The sequence below is a fragment of the Quercus robur genome, chromosome 3 (assembly GCF_932294415.1).
Source record: "Quercus robur chromosome 3, dhQueRobu3.1, whole genome shotgun sequence".
Classification (NCBI taxonomy): domain Eukaryota; kingdom Viridiplantae; phylum Streptophyta; class Magnoliopsida; order Fagales; family Fagaceae; genus Quercus; species Quercus robur.
Genome location: NC_065536.1, coordinates 49,311,190 through 49,329,346, shown reverse-complemented (window position 1 = coordinate 49,329,346; position 18,157 = coordinate 49,311,190). Strand labels below are relative to the sequence as shown.

The 18,157-nt window shown below is 41.7% G+C and overlaps 1 protein-coding gene and 1 pseudogene across 1 annotated transcript; one reads left to right on the top strand and one right to left on the bottom strand.

The window, feature by feature from the left end:
• Positions 1-6,069: 6,069 nt before the first annotated feature.
• LOC126719702 (uncharacterized) lies at positions 6,070-6,828 on the top strand. Its single transcript, XM_050422230.1, has one exon. The coding sequence runs from the start codon at positions 6,070-6,072 to the stop codon at positions 6,826-6,828; it is 759 nt and encodes a 252-aa protein (XP_050278187.1).
• Positions 6,829-16,355: 9,527 nt separating this feature from the next.
• On the bottom strand, positions 16,356-17,829 carry LOC126719701 (receptor-like protein EIX1; annotated as a pseudogene).
• Between the last annotated feature and the right edge of the window lie 328 nt (positions 17,830-18,157).

The window sequence follows — 18,157 nt, the reverse complement described above, 5'->3', positions numbered from 1 at the left end:
GTATCGAATTTATTTTCTACTGCATTTAGTTATTTGGTGATTTGTTTGTGCTACCACGCTATTACATGTTAAATTGACTTAATTAATTAACTTGGATAATCAATTAATTAATTTGCCAAAGAGGTCAATACATTTTTGGCCTATCAATCCAAATAACATGTTATAGCATCCAAAAACAAATTATTAAAGATTGAAACAAACATTCATGTAAGTATGTGCGAACACCCCAATCTGAAACCTACATTAATTTAACCTCACAATGAGAGAGAAAAATGGCAATTTCATAACCGAGGATAACATCTTAACTCTGACCATTGATCTTCAATTTCCCCTTGTTAACATGATCTTGATGTCCTAACAATCAAAATGACTAATAACATGCCTTAATCGGACCATTGGATTGAAAGTTATTGTCAAATCAAATTTTGGCGACTAAAGATAAATCCATATTGATGAGCCTAACCCTACGTGATTATGGATATTTAATTTTGATTGGTCCAATTGTGGTTAAATAAAAGTTAATTATGTGTCATAATCTCATTGGCCAAAGGCTAACATTTTTTTTTGAGGATGCACATTTGCAATTAATTTCACTATGGCTCTTTAATTCAAATCTTGATTAAGTTAAATAATATATATATATATATATATATATATATTTTATACAAGATAGAATTTCTACTATAGCCTAATCAAAGTGTATATGTGTATGAAACTCCCTCCTGGAGACTTGAACCCCGACCCTTGCCTCCCACACCCTACAAGCATTTATACTTGTGGAGTGACCACTGCACCAAGAATGCACAGTGGTTAAATAAATTGTTAATTAGACTTGATTTAGTATAATTAATCAATCAATATATATATAAAAGCAGAGACCTCATATAGGAAAGCATGAGGTCCTGCCAAATGACGCTATAATTTTATATTTAGCATTTTTTTTTACCTCTTTCATTAAGTTGTTTTTTTTTTTTTTTTAACTGTTATCCAAAAATTCGCATTAACTTATTTTACTGCTACATTATTAATATCTCATTAATTGCCTAAGCTTATACCACACCTTTCTCTATTTTTCATGCCTTTTAGCATACACACCATTTTAGTATTTTTAAAAAAACAAAAAAATAATAATAATTAAGGACTAATAGTAATAAGTAATAACTAACCACATAAGACCCTGAAAAGATATAGAGATATAGAAATTCACATTAACTTATTTTATTGCTATATTATTAATATCTCATTAATTGCCTAATCTTACACCACACATTTCTCTATTTTTCATGTCTTTTAGCATACCCACCATTTTAGTATTTAAAATAATAATAATAATAATAATAATAATAATAATTAAGGGCTAATAGTAATAAGTAATAACTAACCACATAAGGCCCTGAAAAGATATAGAGATACAAAAATTCACATTAACTTATTTTACTGCTATATTATTAATATCTCATTAATTGCCTAAGCTTATACCACACCTTTCTCTATTTTTCATGTCTTTTAGCATACACACCATTTAAGTATTTTTTTAAAAACAAAAAAATAATAATAATTAAGGACTAATAGTCATAAGTAATAACTAACCACATAAGGCCCTGAAAAGATATAGAGATACAGAAATTCATATTAACTTATTTTACTGCTATATTATTAATATCTCATTAATTGCCTAAGCTTACACCACACATTTCTCTATTTTTCATGTCTTTTAGCATACCTACCATTTTAGTATTTTTAAAAAAAAAAAAAAATTAAGGACTAATAGTAATAAGTAATAACTAACCACATAAGGCCCTGAAAAGATATAGAGATACAGAAATTCACATTAACTTATTTTACTGCTATACTATTAATATCTCATTAATTGCCTAAGCTTATAGCACACCTTTCTCTATTTTTCATGTCTTTTAGTATACCCACCATTTTAGTATTTTTAAAAAAGCAAAATAATAATAATAATAATAATTAAGGACTAATAATAATAAGTAATAACTAACCACATAAGGCCCTGAAGAGATATAGAGATACAGAAATATTGTGGATTGTTAAATAAAACATACTGTTTCACTATATATTACCAAATAAAAGACATGAAATTGACAAAACATTTGAAAGAGAGAGAAAAAGGAATCTGATGGGTCACCACCTCTGTTATATTGGCCTCCCACTACCATCAAGACACCGAAACCCCTACGGGTAATTTTTCTTCTTTCTTTTTAAAATTAGGGGCTTAAATATGATTTAGGTTTGGGTAATTTGGTTGGAATGTTGGATAGTTTTTGTTTTGGGTATATAAGTAGAGAGAATATGTGGTGTGCAATGTAAAACCATATTCTACCATGGTTTAATTTTAAATCATCTATAAGACACATGAATATACACTTGCCCACATCATGTCTTAATGTCATACTGTCGATGAGTAAAAGACAGTGACAGAGTTGCGTATACTTTCATTTCATAGTATGAAATATGTGAACACAACACAAATTAGTTGATTTTCATGGTTCCGTTACTTTTTGCTTTTATCTTTGGTTTCATGATATATATATTTTTTAAATCTTACCTTGAGAAGGCTACAAATATGTAGTGAAACTACTAAACTAATTTTTAATATCTCAAAATGTATATGTTTTTTTACTCTAATTTAGTTTACTTTTTCTTTATAATATATGTACAATATTATCCAAAGTTGTCTTACATAAAATATTACAAAATTATCCGTGCATCACACAGGCAACTTACTAGTTGAGATTAATTTACTGAACTTGAGAACCAAACACATCTAATTATAGCAAGAAAGGATAAAAAAAATTGAGTGAATCAAAGCATTAATGTGAATCATGCAAAAAAAGAAAAGAAAGCAAGTGTCGATCAGAAAACACTTATTTTCTTTTCTTTTGGGTTCCTTGCTTGCTCCCCACACTAGTCAGACCTCCATAACTCCAAACTTCAACCTAAATTCAGAATTCCCTTAGTCCCTCATTACTTAAATCTCATTCCGAAACCCCCATCACCCAATATAAATACCCTTGTCCTCCTTCATTCCAAAGACATCAAAATCCCTTTCTTCTCACTCTTTAAAAGTTCTAGTGAAGTAGGCATTGTGTTTGTCGTTTCCTAGAGTTAGTGAGGTTCAGGTTATGAGTGAGCACAAGCCTATACCCTAGGAAAAAAGCTTGTCATCTCTTGGTCTTATTGAGATTTAAGATTTGAGTGAATACTTCCCTACCTCACCCTTAGGAACCACCAAAATACCCCTGGATCTCGCATGAAGGTATATATATTTTTTTCTTTCTTGAACTTGTTTATTTAATGACCCGAATCTTAAACCAACCAAGTTGATGTTGGATTAAGGCTCATCAAATAGCCCATGACCCATGGGCTAGCCCAGTAGATGATCTCTACTTTCCCCATCTTCTAAACAAGCAACACAGTACACCATCTTGGTAACCCATAGCAGCCACCAATCCCTAGATCTAGTCTTAATTGCTAGCCAAGCTATGAAACTAAGCTTGCAAATAGATTTAGAAAACCAAGAAAGCTTGCATTACTAAACATTTGGTGCAGTAAGTCTAATAGCATTCCATGATACCCCCTAAATTTGAATTTTCTTTTTTTGATAAGTAACAAGAATCATATTAATCACGAAGAAAAATCGAAAACAACAAAAACAAGGTGTTCATGATGTTTAGAGAAAAAAAAGATATGAATCAAAGCCTCAAATTTTGTTATTTCTCCATCGCTTAGAAAAGTGTAAAACTTCCATATGGCCAATCACAAGTTAGAGTCTAGATCCCTTTCAGACATTACCTTTTAGCTATTGCTACCCTGCAAGCACGACCAATATATTAAATGAATGATATCTCTAAAAAAAAAAATGAAACTCCAGTTTTAAATGTCTTGAAACTAGAGGTGAGAACTGCTGAGAGACGCGTCTTTTAGGAGAGAGCTATTAAAAAATTAACTAGGCAGAGAAGGCTAGATTTGACATGGAATGAGAAGTAGACAGTATATACCCATGCTTTCTCAATGTAGGCATTCATTTTAGTAACTGGTGGAAAGGGATCTACCTAATAGCCTAGTAATTTGTTACAAAGAACACACTAAGTTTGCCAAGTTATGCACAATCTTCTTGTCTTTCTTCGAGACTTTATAAAGTGATCGCTAGGAGATTCTAAAGAGAGCTAAAAGGATAGCTGAAAGAACACTTGCCTCATCATTTCAAATTATAGCATATTGCTTAAACAAAACTACAAATTGGATTGCCTTTGAAATTTATAAGAAGAAACACCATATTCATATATGCCAATGGAGTGAACATAAGTAATAATATAAGTAGTAAGCAGCACAAATATTATATAGAAATCAACAAAATATCAATTAACATTATCACATGACATTTGAACTAAATATTAAGAATCTTAGACAATTTAATTACATTACAATAAAACAACACCCCTAAGCCTATTCCCCATGTGATCTAGCAATCGAAAGTAGATAATTCTCCATTGCTTATTCAATAGTAAAGTACAACATACACCCAAAAACCCAATGGCAAAGCCAAGTCCAAGAGTACCTTTACTCCCTATGTTTTCATTGTTGGGTTTTACACCATTTATAATACAATTATCAGTAAGTGGTGGTCCACAAAGTTTGTTTCTAATGAAACTAGCTGCCTCAAAACTTTGTAGCTGGGTGCTTAAAGGGATTTTCCCAATCAAATTGTTGTTTGACAAGTTCAAATGATCTAAAAATGTCAAACTAGACTTGCTTGAGGGAATTTGACCTGAAAGTTGGTTCATAGAGAAATCAATACATTCCAATGAACCCATAGTACATATATTCATAGGAATACTTCCAATCAAGAGATTATATGATAGATTCAATGATTGTAATTCTCGAAGATTGGTCACTTCTTTGGGAATCTCTCTTGATAAACTATTCTTGGAAAAGTCTATTCTTTTTACCAGTTGGAGAACGGTGCTATACTCAAGAAATTTTCCCTTTATCACAAGCAATGCTCTTTCAAGATGGAAAGATTCACCATAAGGATTTGAGGAACCATAAGAATTCAAGTGATCATTTGAAATATTATTTATGGCCATGACACTAAAATTTTTAACACATCTAGGTATGCTTCCTGATAGCTTATGATGGGTAAGAAATTGTGCAACATTTGGGCCTGACGGATTCGAGATCGTGGGTCGACGTTAAGCAGGGGCCCAAGGCTTAGTCCCGCTTAAAATGCTTGATACGCACGTTTAAAATCCAAGGGGATCCCAGAAAATCAGGAGGTTCGCACAAGGGCAATTTTAGAAGATCCACCTTAATGAAAAGACTCGCTCTAAGGGAAATATTTGCCCATCACGTTTGGGATTTCAGGAAAAAGAGTCCTACAAGGAAAAGACTTCTAGTCCAAGGAGGAAAGACCGACTTTCTTCTACTATAAAAGCTTGAATACTCTCGCAAATCAAGGTACGCAAAAAACACCCTCTCTAGCACTCTAGAGTTGAGAACAATTCTAACTTGATCGTCGGAGGGTATTTGGTCGACACCACACCGGTGCCCACGGCAAGATCACTTTCTTTTTCTTTGCAGGTTGCTAGTTGCGGCGAGCGTGGACTGTGCGGCTCACTGGTGATTTCACGGCCTCATCAGTTGGCGCCGTCTGTGGGAAACGCGAGAAAGATTGTCGCCTCCCAGACGTAAGAGTTGCATGGTACTCACTCGTTCAATGGCCACCACCAGCAACGCCCAAGGAGATGAACCGCCAAGATCTACCGCACTGGAAAGGCAAGTCCAGACCCTCATGACGGCGGTCGAACAACTCACAAAGCAGAATCATGATCTGGAGGAACGGCTACATCAAAGGGATGCAGGACCTAACTCTCAGGAACGAAACCAGGAAGGTGACAGTGCCGAGCGAAGGGAGCGGGAGAATCCAGAGGACAGCAACATCCCAAGCCGACAAGAGCGGCAAAACGAGAGCCTTCCGTCTCTCACGGATCCTGCCCCCCCACCTATCATCGCGGAGATGCAGGCGATGAAGGAGCAGTGGCGGTCATGATGAACGCCCTCAAGGGGCGGGTATCCTCCGACCTCGACGATTTAGTGAACAGGACCGACTCACCATTCACTGCGTCCGTCAACTCATCCCCCCTGCCACCGAAGTTCCGAATGCCTCAGATCGAAAGTTACGACGGGGTCAAGGACCCCCTCGATCATCTAGAGACTTTCAAGACCCTGATGCACCTTCAGGGGGTACCTGACGAGATCATGTGCAAGGTGTTCCCGACCACACTGAAGGGACCTGCGAGGGTTTGGTTCAGTAGACTGACACCGAACTCCATCAATACTTTCAAGGAGTTGAGCGCCCAGTTCACCTCCCACTTCATTGGCGGTCATCGGTACAAGAGGTCCACCGCGTGCCTGATGAGCATCAAGCAGCGAGAAGACGAGACGTTGCGAGCCTACATAACCCGTTTCAACAAAGAAGCCCTTTCGATCGACGAAGCGGATGATAAGATACTCGTAGCTTCGTTTACAAGCGGGCTGCGGAAGGGGAAGTTCTTGTTTTCCTTATACAAGAACGACCCGAAGACCATGGCGGATGTACTCTACAGGGCTACCAAGTATATGAATGCAGAAGACGCACTGTTGGCCCGCGAAGAGAAACCTAAGAAGAGGGAGAGGCAGGAGGATATGCGACAAGATAGGGGGAGAAAGGTCGCTAGAACCGGGGATCAGCGTGATGAAAGGCGCTTCAAACCCCCCACAGGAAGATTCACCAATTTCACCCCATTAACCGCCCCAATTGACTAGGTACTGATGCAAATCAAAGATGAAGGAGCATTGACATTCCCAGGGAAGTTGAAAGGAGATCCCAACAAAAGACCGAGGGACAAGTATTGTCGCTTTCACCGTGACCACGGGCATGACACTGCCAACTGCTATGACCTGAAGCAGCAGATTGAGGCACTGATCAGACAGGGAAAGTTACAAAGGTTCGTCAGCAGGGAAAAGACCGACAAACCGAAAGAACAGACCCCACGACGGGAGAACGAGCGCCCCAGACCACCAATAGGGGACATTCGGATGATAATAGGGGGCACAGCTGCAGCCGGGTCTTCCAAAAAAGCCCGCAAAACCTATCATAGGACGGTCCATAGCGTCCAACTCACAGGATCTGTACCAAAGATGACGCGAATAGGTAACCTCGTCATACACTTTTCAGAGGATGATGCTCGGAGATTTCACCATCCTCATGACGATGCGCTGGTGGTCAGCCTACAGATAGGGGACTATAATATGCATCGGGTACTCGTCGACAACGGCAGCTCAGCGAACATCCTGTACTATCCAGCATTCCAGCAGATGAGAATTGACAGGGAACGATTGTCCCCCACGAACGCCCTACTCGTAGGGTTTGGGGGCGCAAAGATATTCCCTTTGGGCGCAATAACTCTAACAGTGATAGCAGGTGACTATCCTCAGCAAATCACCAAGGAAGTAACATTTCTCGTGGTCGACTGCTCGTCCGCCTACAACGCCATCCTCGGCCGACCAACTCTCAATTTCTGGAAGGCGGTAACTTCGACGTACCACCTAATGATTGAATTCCCGACGGAGTACGGGGCAGGAGAGTTGCGGGGAAATCAAGTCGCTGCCCGAGAGTGCTATATTGCCATGATAGAAATGGAGGATCAACAGCAAACGATGTGTATCGGGAAACAGAAAGTAACGGCAGAGCCAGTTGAAGAGCTAGAAGAAGTAAGACTGGATGGCGCACGGCCTGAACGGACAACCAAAATCGGCATGCTAGCCAGTTGGCTGGTGCGACAGACGATCACAACTTTCCTAAGAAGTAACCAAGACGTCTTCGCTTGGAACCATGAAGACATGCCGGGTATTGACCCATCAGTCATGGTCCACAGGTTGAATGTGTCACCCTCTTTTCCTCCAGTCCGGCAAAAGAAACGAGCCTTCGCCTAGGAGCGGGATAAGGCCATAGCCGAGGAAGTTCAGAAGTTACTAGGGGCAGGCTTCATCAGAGAAGTATACTATCCCGACTGGCTGGCGAACGTCGTTATGGTGAAGAAGGCAAACGGGAATTGGCGGATGTGTGTAGACTTCACAGACCTCAACAGAGCTTGCCCCAAAGACAGCTACCCGCTCCCACGGATAGATACCCTGGTGGATTCAACTGCAAGACATCAGCTCCTAAGCTTCATGGACGCTTTCTCGGGCTACAACCAGATCCGGATGGATGTATCTGATCAAGAAAAAACCTCCTTCATCACCAGCCAGGGATTATTCTGCTACAAGGTAATGCCCTTCGGACTCAAGAACGCCGGAGCAACTTACTAGAGGCTAATGAACAAGATGTTTGCACGCCAGATAGGCAAAAACGTTCAGGTTTACGTTGACGACATGTTAGTCAAAAGCCTGTGCGAAAAAGATCATCTAGACGACTTCCGAGAAACGTTCGACACACTTCGATCGTTCAACATGAAGCTAAACCCGAGCAAGTGTGCGTTCGGGGTCACGGCGGGAAAGTTCCTGGGTTTTATGGTGTCCCAGAGAGGAATAGAAGTCAACCCGGAGAAGGTACGGGCCATAATGGAGTTGGAACCCCTGAGGACGGTCAAAGAAGTCCAGAGTTTAAATGGAAAGATTGCGGCCCTAAACAGATTTGTCTCAAGGGCGACGGACAGGTGCTTACCATTCTTCCGAACCTTAAGAAAGTCATTTGAGTGGACGGATGAATGCCAAGCGGCCTTCAACGACTTAAAGGCGTATCTCTCATCTCCACCATTGCTCAGTCCTTCCATGCAAGGTGAAGAGCTCTACCTTTACTTAGCAATTTCGCATGCCGCAGTGAGCGCAGCTTTAGTAAGGGAGGAGGACGGGACACAAAAGCCTGTCTACTTTACCAGCCGTGCATTCCGTGGTGCAGAGGAGAGATACCCCCAGATGGAGAAGTTGGCTTTCGCACTAGTAATAGCTGCGCGGAGACTTAAGCCGTACTTCCAGGCACACACAATCATTGTCTTAACAAACAAGCCACTCAGGAAAGCTATGAACAGCCCGGAAGCAGCAGGAAGAATGGCCTTGTGGGCAATAGAGCTAAGCGAGTTCGACATTCAATACCGCCCGCGGACGGCCATGAAAGGACAGGCAGTAGCTGACTTCGTCGCCGAATTTACTCTCGGGGAGGACTAATTGGCAGAAGTAAAGGAACAGTGGAAAATCTACACAGACGGATCCTCAAACAGGCGAGCCGGAGGAGCTGGAGTCGTAATACAAACTCCGCAGGGAGACACGATACGATGCATCATCCGCCTGGATTTTCCAATAACCAACAACGAGGCAGAGTATGAGGCCTTGGTGGTGGGACTAGACCTCGCAAAAGCCGCAGGAGCGGAGAACGTAATTGTCCATTGCGATTCGCAAGTAGTAACAAGTCAGATCAATGGTGACTACGAATGCAAGAACGATAGAATGAAGAAATACTTGGAAGAAGTGAAGTACCGGACCAACAGTATCGAAGTCAAATTCGTTCAAATCCTGAGGGAAGAGAACGGGTAGGCTGACCAACTAGCAAAGTCTGCATCAGCCGAGTTCGTAGTGGTCCTCGAACAGGTATTGTCGTTCATGCAAACATCCTCATTAATCGATAACGAAACAAACATGCAGGTTGAGGACTCTGAGGGTGACTGGACTACGCCATTGATCGCCTACCTAAAGGCCGGGGTGTTACCGAATGAGAAAGGTGCCGCCAGAAAATTGAAGGTCCAGGCATCACGATTCGTGCTGATAAAAGACATCTTATATAAAAGGGGTTTCTCTCGACCATACTTGAGGTGTTTGTGCAAAGAAGAGGCGAATTATGTAATGAGAGAGGTACACGAGGGTATCTGCAGAAACCACTCAGGGGCGCGGTCACTGGTGCATAAACTGATCCATGCAGGGTACTACTAGCCTACAATGATGAAGGATGCGCAAGCCTATGTCCAATCTTGCGACAAATGCCAGAGGTTCAGTAACTTCATCAGGCAGCCGTCCGAAGATCTGACACCTATGACGGCACCCTGGCCGTTTGTGCAATGGGGACTTGACATTATGGGCCCCCTTCCTACAGCAGTCAGGCAGTTAAAATTCCTGGTCGTCGGCATAGACTACTTCACCAAGTGGGTCGAGGCGGAAGCCTTAGCCACCATCACGGAGAAAAATATCCGAAGTTTTGTCTGGAGAAACATCATATGCAGGTACGGGATACCCAGGGTACTGGTCTCTGACAACGGCAAACAGTTCGACAACAATGCTTTCAGAGACTTTTGCGCGGAGCTAGGGATCAGGAATCATTACTCGTCACCCGCACACCCACAGGCGAACGGACAGGTTGAGGTCACAAACCGATCCCTACTCAAGATAATCAAGACCCGTCTTGAAGGAGCAAAAGGCATATGGCCAAACGAACTACCTAGTGTCCTATGGGCATACCGGACCACAACAAGAACACCCACTGGAGAAACACCGTTCCGACTTGCGTACGGGACAGAAGCTGTCATTCCTGCAGAAGTGGGACTCACCAGCTACCGGGTGGAAAGCTACGACGAAGATGTGAACAAAGAAGCTATGCGCCTCTAGCTTGATCTACTGGACGAAGTCAGACGACGGCCGAGCAAAGGCTAGCACGCTATCAGAATCTCATGGCAAGACATTAAAACAACAAAGTAAGGCATAGGGACTTCAGGGTTGGGGACCTAGTACTACGGAAGGTAATGGGTGCTGCCAGAGACTCCTCACAAGGAAAACTCGGCCCCAACTGGGAAGGACCCTACAGGATCACGTCATGGCTAAGGAAGGGCACCTACCACCTCGAGACATTGGATGGACGAAAGCTACAACACCCATGGAACTCAGAGCATCTTCGGAAATACTACCCGTAGAAAAAAGAAGAATATGAGAAAGATTTTCAATTTCCCGTATTTATTTTTCTGTTAACTTTTACGACGTTTTCTCCAACTTTTGATACAATCTTTTTGTGCCTTTTTAAGCCCAAGGGGGCAGGCACTTGGTTTTTTATTTATTTATTTGAGTATTCACTGACAACTTAATTTTTCGCATGGATATGGATATGCTACAAGGAACATGTCCGCAAACCGGACGGATCACCGAAACGGTGAAAAATCCTTACAAGTCCATAACATGGACGGTGCAGATAAAGGTGATATAACCGCCACAAAGTGGACGGATCACCACAACGATAAGAGAATTGTCCGCAAAGCGGACGGATCACCGAAACGGTGAAAACTCTTAAAGTCCATAAAATAGACGGTGCATTTAAAGGTGATACAACCGCCACAAAGTGGACGGATCACCACGACGATAAAAGAACTGTCTGCAAAGCGGACGGACCACCGAAACGGTGAAAACTCTTACAAGTCCATAAAATGGACGGTGCATTTAAAGGTGATACAACCGCCACAAAGTGGACGGATCACCACGACGATAAAAGAACTGTCCGCAAAGCGGACGGACCACCGAAACGGTGAAAACTCTTACAAGTCCATAAAATGGACGGTGCATTTAAAGGTGATACAACCGCCACAAAGTGGATGGATCACCACGGCGATAAAAGAATTGTCCGCAAAGCGGACGGACCACCGAAACGGTGAAAACTCTTACAAGTCCATAAAATGGACGGTGCATTTAAAGGTGATATAACCGCCACAAAGTGGACGGATAACCACAACGATAAAAGAACTGCCCACAAAGTGGACGGACCACCGAAAATGTTAAAATTTTTACAAGTCCAGAAAATGGACGGTGATTTTAAAGATGATATAACCGCCACAAAGTGGACGGATAACCACGACGATAAAAGAGCTGTCCGCAAAGCGGACGGATCACCGAAACGGTTAAAAGAGCTAACCATGAAATGGACGGTCATATTAAAGGTAAACCACCACAAAGTAGACGGATAGTATATCCATGAGTCCACCTAATAGACGGATCCAATTAGAAGTGAGATAACTACCATAAAGTGGACGGATCCCCATGGTAGATAAAAGCTCTCAAAAAGCAGACGGATTAAAAAACCGGTGCAACCCATTCACGTGCTCATGGATGGGACGGACCCTCCAAAAGGTAAGTTTTTCCAAATTAACAATTCCCATACAGAAAGACAGAGAGAAAAATCCTCACGGATGCAAATGCTCAATCAACAACGAAAATATGCATAAACATAGTCAAAGAAAAAAACATTGTTCGATATGAAGGCTGACATAAAGCAGAAATAAAAGTTTAAAGTACACATTGACGGATAAGTCTATCATGAAACTGCTCCAAACGTATAAAAAGGAACAAACCGTCCTCAAAATACAAAAATTACAAAAGATCAATCAACTTTCTTAGGGTCGGCATCCGGAACGTCCTTCGGCAAGGCTGATTCTCCGTCACCCTGAGCTGTTTCATCTCCAAAGAGGTCCTCCGTATTTTCGGAAGCGACGGGAATAGCAGAAGTCTGGCCTTGGTCGTCAACTTTGATCATTGACACATCCAGCTCGGGATAGACCTTCTTGATCTGACGAAGCGAGTCGTCAAAGCCTTGCAGAAAAGAGTCTGCCAGCTCGCTCAACAAGGAGTCTGAGTTGCGGTACTCCTTGACGGCTACCTCTTTAGCATGACGGATCTCGTCCTTCAGTTCTTTGATCTCCTTCTCCTTCTTCTCCAAAACCGTCAACGCCTCGTCCGTCTTCTGCTCCAGCTCTTTCCTTGCTTTCTCAGAGAGCTCCAGCTTCTTCTCCATATTGGACCTCCATTTATGGAGTTGACCAAGCTCTTCCTCCGTCTGTTCCGCCTTTGCACGCACCCGGTCCAAAGTACTCTCACGATTGAGACACCGATCCAGTAATCCCTTCATCATGACCAAGGACTACAAACGAAAAGAGAGCCCGTCACGTAATGTATTAAACGAAAAGGAAAAACAAACATAATTGACGGACATAACTCACTTGAGCAATAGCAAAGAGGCCCGTCTCTCCCATAGCCTTCGTCGAGTGATTTCCTAGGTTCTCATAATCCTCCGCCGTGATAATAGACGACAGCTTCTCTAATGCGAACTTGGAGTCGTCACAGAGGAGGGGAGGAGGTCTCTCTTGTTTGGTGTCCGGGGCCTTCATAAAACCCTTCCCCATCCCATGCTTAGTGGGGGTGACGGCCTTAGCACCCTCAGCCATCAAGCCAACAACTGGTTCAAGAGAAATCCTGGGTTGTTTGAACGGACGGTCGGGTTTTGATGTCAGCTTCCTCTTCGAGGATGGAGCCGACCCCTTTGGTGTCACCTCACCGGATTCCTTCTTCTTGACGGCTTGAGATTTAATCAAAGCTCTCCTTTTTGCATCCTCCATCTCTGCAAATTACGACGGATGAAATTAAACTAAATAAGCGATGAAATAAATTGGCCAAGTAAAATTGACGGGCTTATGTCTGTGAACTCGCTCGTCGTATCTAATAGCCTCTTGAGTGGGCTCAGGACCGTCACAGTACCAATGTATGGTCTTCGGGTTCACCAACTTGGCCCAAGTCCTTTCCTCTGGCTTAGTTTTTCTGCAAATCTTTTCAAGAAAACTGAATTCCTCAAGACTAACTTGAGGGCGCCGTCTACCTGTAGAGAAAGACGATCAAAATATATATATAAAAATGGACGGGTATGAAATGTATTACGAAAATAGGACGGGTGCATACACGATTGATTTATCACTCCCCAGGTCGTGTCAACCGGCATGTACTCCGTCTCCTCTGGACGGTTCATCCATCTGTCACCCTCCAGGAAGAAGTAACGACTCTTCCAGTCTCTATTTAAGTCTGGGGTCTCAAAGATCACCTTCAACAAGGGGCTTCGACTAGCAAAACTATACATCCCCCTTGATTTATCAATCTCATCAGGACGGTAACAGTGAAGAAACTCACGGACCGTCAATCTCCTTTCTCCATCCGACATTGCACCATAGAGAATCTCCATTGCTATGAAGACCCTCCAAGCGTTCGGAGATATCTGGGTGACGGACAATCCCAGATAATGCAAGAGTTCCCTATAAAGTGTACTGAGCGGGAACCGAAGTCCTGCCTTCAACACCTGCTCGTATACCCCAACACCTTCTACCCCTTCGTAGTAACACTTCTCCGACACATAGGGTAGACGGATGGGAATGTTGTCCGAAATTTGGAAGTTGGATCTAAAAGTACTGAAATGTCTCTCCCTGATGACGGATGTGAACCTATGCACCGTCCACTCTGGTAACATGATGAACTGCCTTAGTCCATCAGCACCTACAACAGACTCCAGTGCTTGATTCCCGTCGTCACCAGAACCCTCTATTTCAACTATCTCCACATCCTCATTTGTTGAGGATGAAGAGGAGGCAGACGGACTCCTATCTTCGCCGGGACTCTCTTGGTCTTTATGACCGGACGGGTATACATCCTCGTATTCCGTCCCGTCACGAACCACCGACTGGTTACTTGACGCACTAGACATTTCCTACAATTGATGAAGAAACCTAAGACTGACGGGTTTGAAAGTATTGACGGGGGTAGTAAGCCTAACAAAAATGCAAGGACATAAATTTAACTTGACTATGATATTAAAATAAGTACTCACCACACTTGGTAGAAGATAGTTGACGGTTGGTGTGATCTGCGGATACTGGTCCTCGACGGAGTGCTCTGACAAGGGTGACGACTTCGCTCTGACAAACAATTTCTGGCTGAAAATAGTAGAAATGGAAGATTGACGAGCTCTATATATACGGGAGATGCACGGAAGACGAAGCGACGCTTCGATTCGATACAACACCCATTCCGAGATTGACACATGGCATACCAATAAATGTTGACAACCTGTCAGCACGCATCAGCGGATCGTACCCTTTGTGGAACCGTCAACTTTATGAATCTTCAGCCAACGGGTTGATCCATCTAGAAACGTCAGTTTCTCAACCGTTATCATTATGAACCTTTAATCGTCATCCCCCAAATTTATCTAACCGTCACCCTAATGATCCGTCCATTAAAAACATTGACGGACCATAGGGTGAAGGGGGCAACTGATGGGTAAGAAATTGTGCAACATTTGGGCCTGACGGATTCGAGATCGTGGGCCGACGTTAAGCAGGGGCCCAAGGCTTAGTCCCGCTTAAAATGCTTGATACGCACGTTTAAAATCCAAGGGAATCCCAGAAAATCAGGAGGTTCGCACAAGGGCAATTTTAGAAGATCCACCTTAATGAAAAGACTCGCTCTACAAGGAAATATTTGCCCATCACGTTTGGGATTTCAGGAAAAAGAGTCCTACAAGGAAAAGACTTCTAGTCCAAGGAGGAAAGACCGACTTTCTTCTACTATAAAAGCTTGAATACTCTCGCAAATCAAGGTACGCAAAAAACACCCTCTCTAGCACTCTAGAGTTGAGAACAATTCTAACTTGATCGTCGGAGGGTATTTGGTCGACACCACACCGGTGCCCACGGCAAGATCACTTTCTTTTTCTTTGCAGGTTGCTAGTTGCGGCGAGCGTGGACTGTGCGGCTCACTGGTGATTTCACGGCCTCATCAGCTTACTATGTGAAAGATCCAATATTTGGAGTGAAGCTAGAGCACAGAGTTCTTTTGGTATGTGACCATGGAAATAGTTTGAGCGAAGGTTAAGAATCATCAAGCTTGTACATCTATGCCCAATCCAAGAAGGTATGTTTCCAACAAACCTATTTTCAGCAACATCAATAGTTACCAACTGTTCACAATTTTTCAAAGATGATGGTAACTTTCCAAAAAGAAAATTTTTTGTATAGGTGCAAAGATTTAAGATAAGTCAAAGATCCCATTGATGCTGGAATATTGCCATTGAAATTGTTGTTCCCCAAATTCAAGACCTCCAAGTAGTTCCAATCCATCAAAAAATTAGGTATTATTCTTGAAAAAAGATTTTTTTCAAGATTGAGATATCCTATATATTTTTGCTCATTCATTCTAAAACACAAAAAGTGAGAAATGGATCTAGAGAATGAATTTTTAGAAAGACCTAGCACAAACACATTAGAGGAAATACAAGGTAAAGGACCTTTGAAATGGTTTGAACTTAAATCAATCACTAAAGCAGACAAAATCACGGGAATTTCTCCATATATTAGATTGTGGGAGAGATTTAATAATCAGAACTGAGAAGACAACTTCCAAAATGAAGGAGGAACCACATCTGAAATCCTTGTATCAGAAATGTCTAACGACTGCAAATGCCTTTGTGAACAAAGCCATGTGGGAAATTTTGGCCCTAAATTCCATGATCACAAGAATAAAGACTCATACTGAAAAGGAGGAATCCAATTTTGACTTGCTTTTAAAGTCAGTTGGTTTCTAGATGCATAAAGTATCCTCAAACTTGTTAAATTTGAAAAATGAACTTCAGACACAACACCTTTCAACATATTAGAATCAATATATAAAGTCTCAAGTTTGGAAAGCAGTCCAAAATTTTGAGGGAGAGTTCTGTTGAATTGATTATTCTCAAGATCCAGGTATGTCAGAGACGAGAGATTTCCAAGAGACAACGGAAGTGGACTTGCGATTGAATTATTCCAAAGAACAAGATCAGCTAGATTTTTGAATAGACCAAGTTCATTCGTCAAATGACCATGAAGTTGAGAATTACTTAAGTCTAAGATCTCTAGTCTATCTAAAACACACACTGATAAACTTTCTAAGATTTCAGATATCTCTTGACTCCCTTTGTTGGATGACAATCTGATTTCCCTTAAGTTATAGAGATTACCCAACGATCTTGGCAACTTTCCTCCAAGTTCATTTCTTGACAAGTCAATACTAATGGCAGATGTTAGGTTTCGAATGGCACTGGAGATTGTACCATGCAAATTACTAGAGCCAAGGTTGAGAAACTCAAGATGACTAAAACTATACAACCAATTGGGAATTGAAGAGTTGAAATTGTTTCCAGATAGATCGAGGTGCCTATGAGAAGTCATGTTGTGGAGATGAACAACAAGAGATGAAAAGTTAACAGTGGGTGTTAGTGGAATGAAAGGAAGTTGGGAATATGACAACTGCAACTCAAACAAGGAAGGGAGTGTACGTGTTTGTGACTTGTAGCTAGTCAGAGGCTTTGCTAAGATTAACATAACTCATATCGAGATGTTGTAGCAAAGGAAGACTCAAAAGCCATTGAAGGTTATTCACATATAAATCATTAGTCGAATAACATTTGAGATTGAGATAGAGCAAATTGGAGAGATTTCCAAGTTGATGAGGTATGAGTCCCACAAATCTCGCATTAGAGAGATTAAGAGATGTTAAACTCTTCATTGAACCAAGAAATGAGGGAATAGGAGAAGCAGAGAAATTATTGAAGCTGAGGTCAAAGTAATTCAAATGCTTCAAATCAAGCAGAGAAGGATTTAGCTTACCATCAAACATTGACCGCAAATAAGCTTCATATTGTTCTTCAGTTGCAAAACCACTTGAAGGATAAAAGGTTCTAAGATGGAGTTGTTGGACGTGAACAGTGAGGTTGTGGTAGACAACACCAACCCACTGACAGCAGTCCCCATCAACAGTCCAAGAGGAGAGCCGATTTGAAGGATCAATAAGGTCTTGCTTGAAGGTGAGAAGGGCGTATCGCTCGGTATTGATGCAATGAAGCTGAGAGTGAGAGTGAGAGTAAGAGTGTCCGGTGTAGAAAATGAAAAAACTAGGAAGAGGAATAATTAGAAAAGTGAGGAAAAGGAATCCAAAGGAACCCTCCATTATCAGATTATGAGAAGTAAGGGTTAATTGTGAAAACAATACTAATTGGATGGTAATTTATAGGAGCACCTCCGTCTTTGTAGTCTTTCCTAGAAAAAACACTTTCTCATTCAAGGGCCAGGGCCATAGACTTAGATTGACAATATCGTTTTAATTTAAAATGAATTGGGGAATTCTATATATAAATAAAGTATACATTATGATGAAATCATGGCAAAGTGTTTAGCTCTTAAGTGAGGAAATGTTTAGGAAATTGAATAATTGATAGAAGCACAAAAGATTGTCGGCAGCCGAAGTCTTTATTACTTTTGCTTTCTTTTGGCTAACA

Excerpts from the sequence above, each read along its gene's own strand:
- LOC126719702 (XM_050422230.1), top strand. The coding sequence starts at position 6,070 with ATGATGAACGCCCTCAAGGGGCGGGTATCCTCCGACCTCGACGATTTA.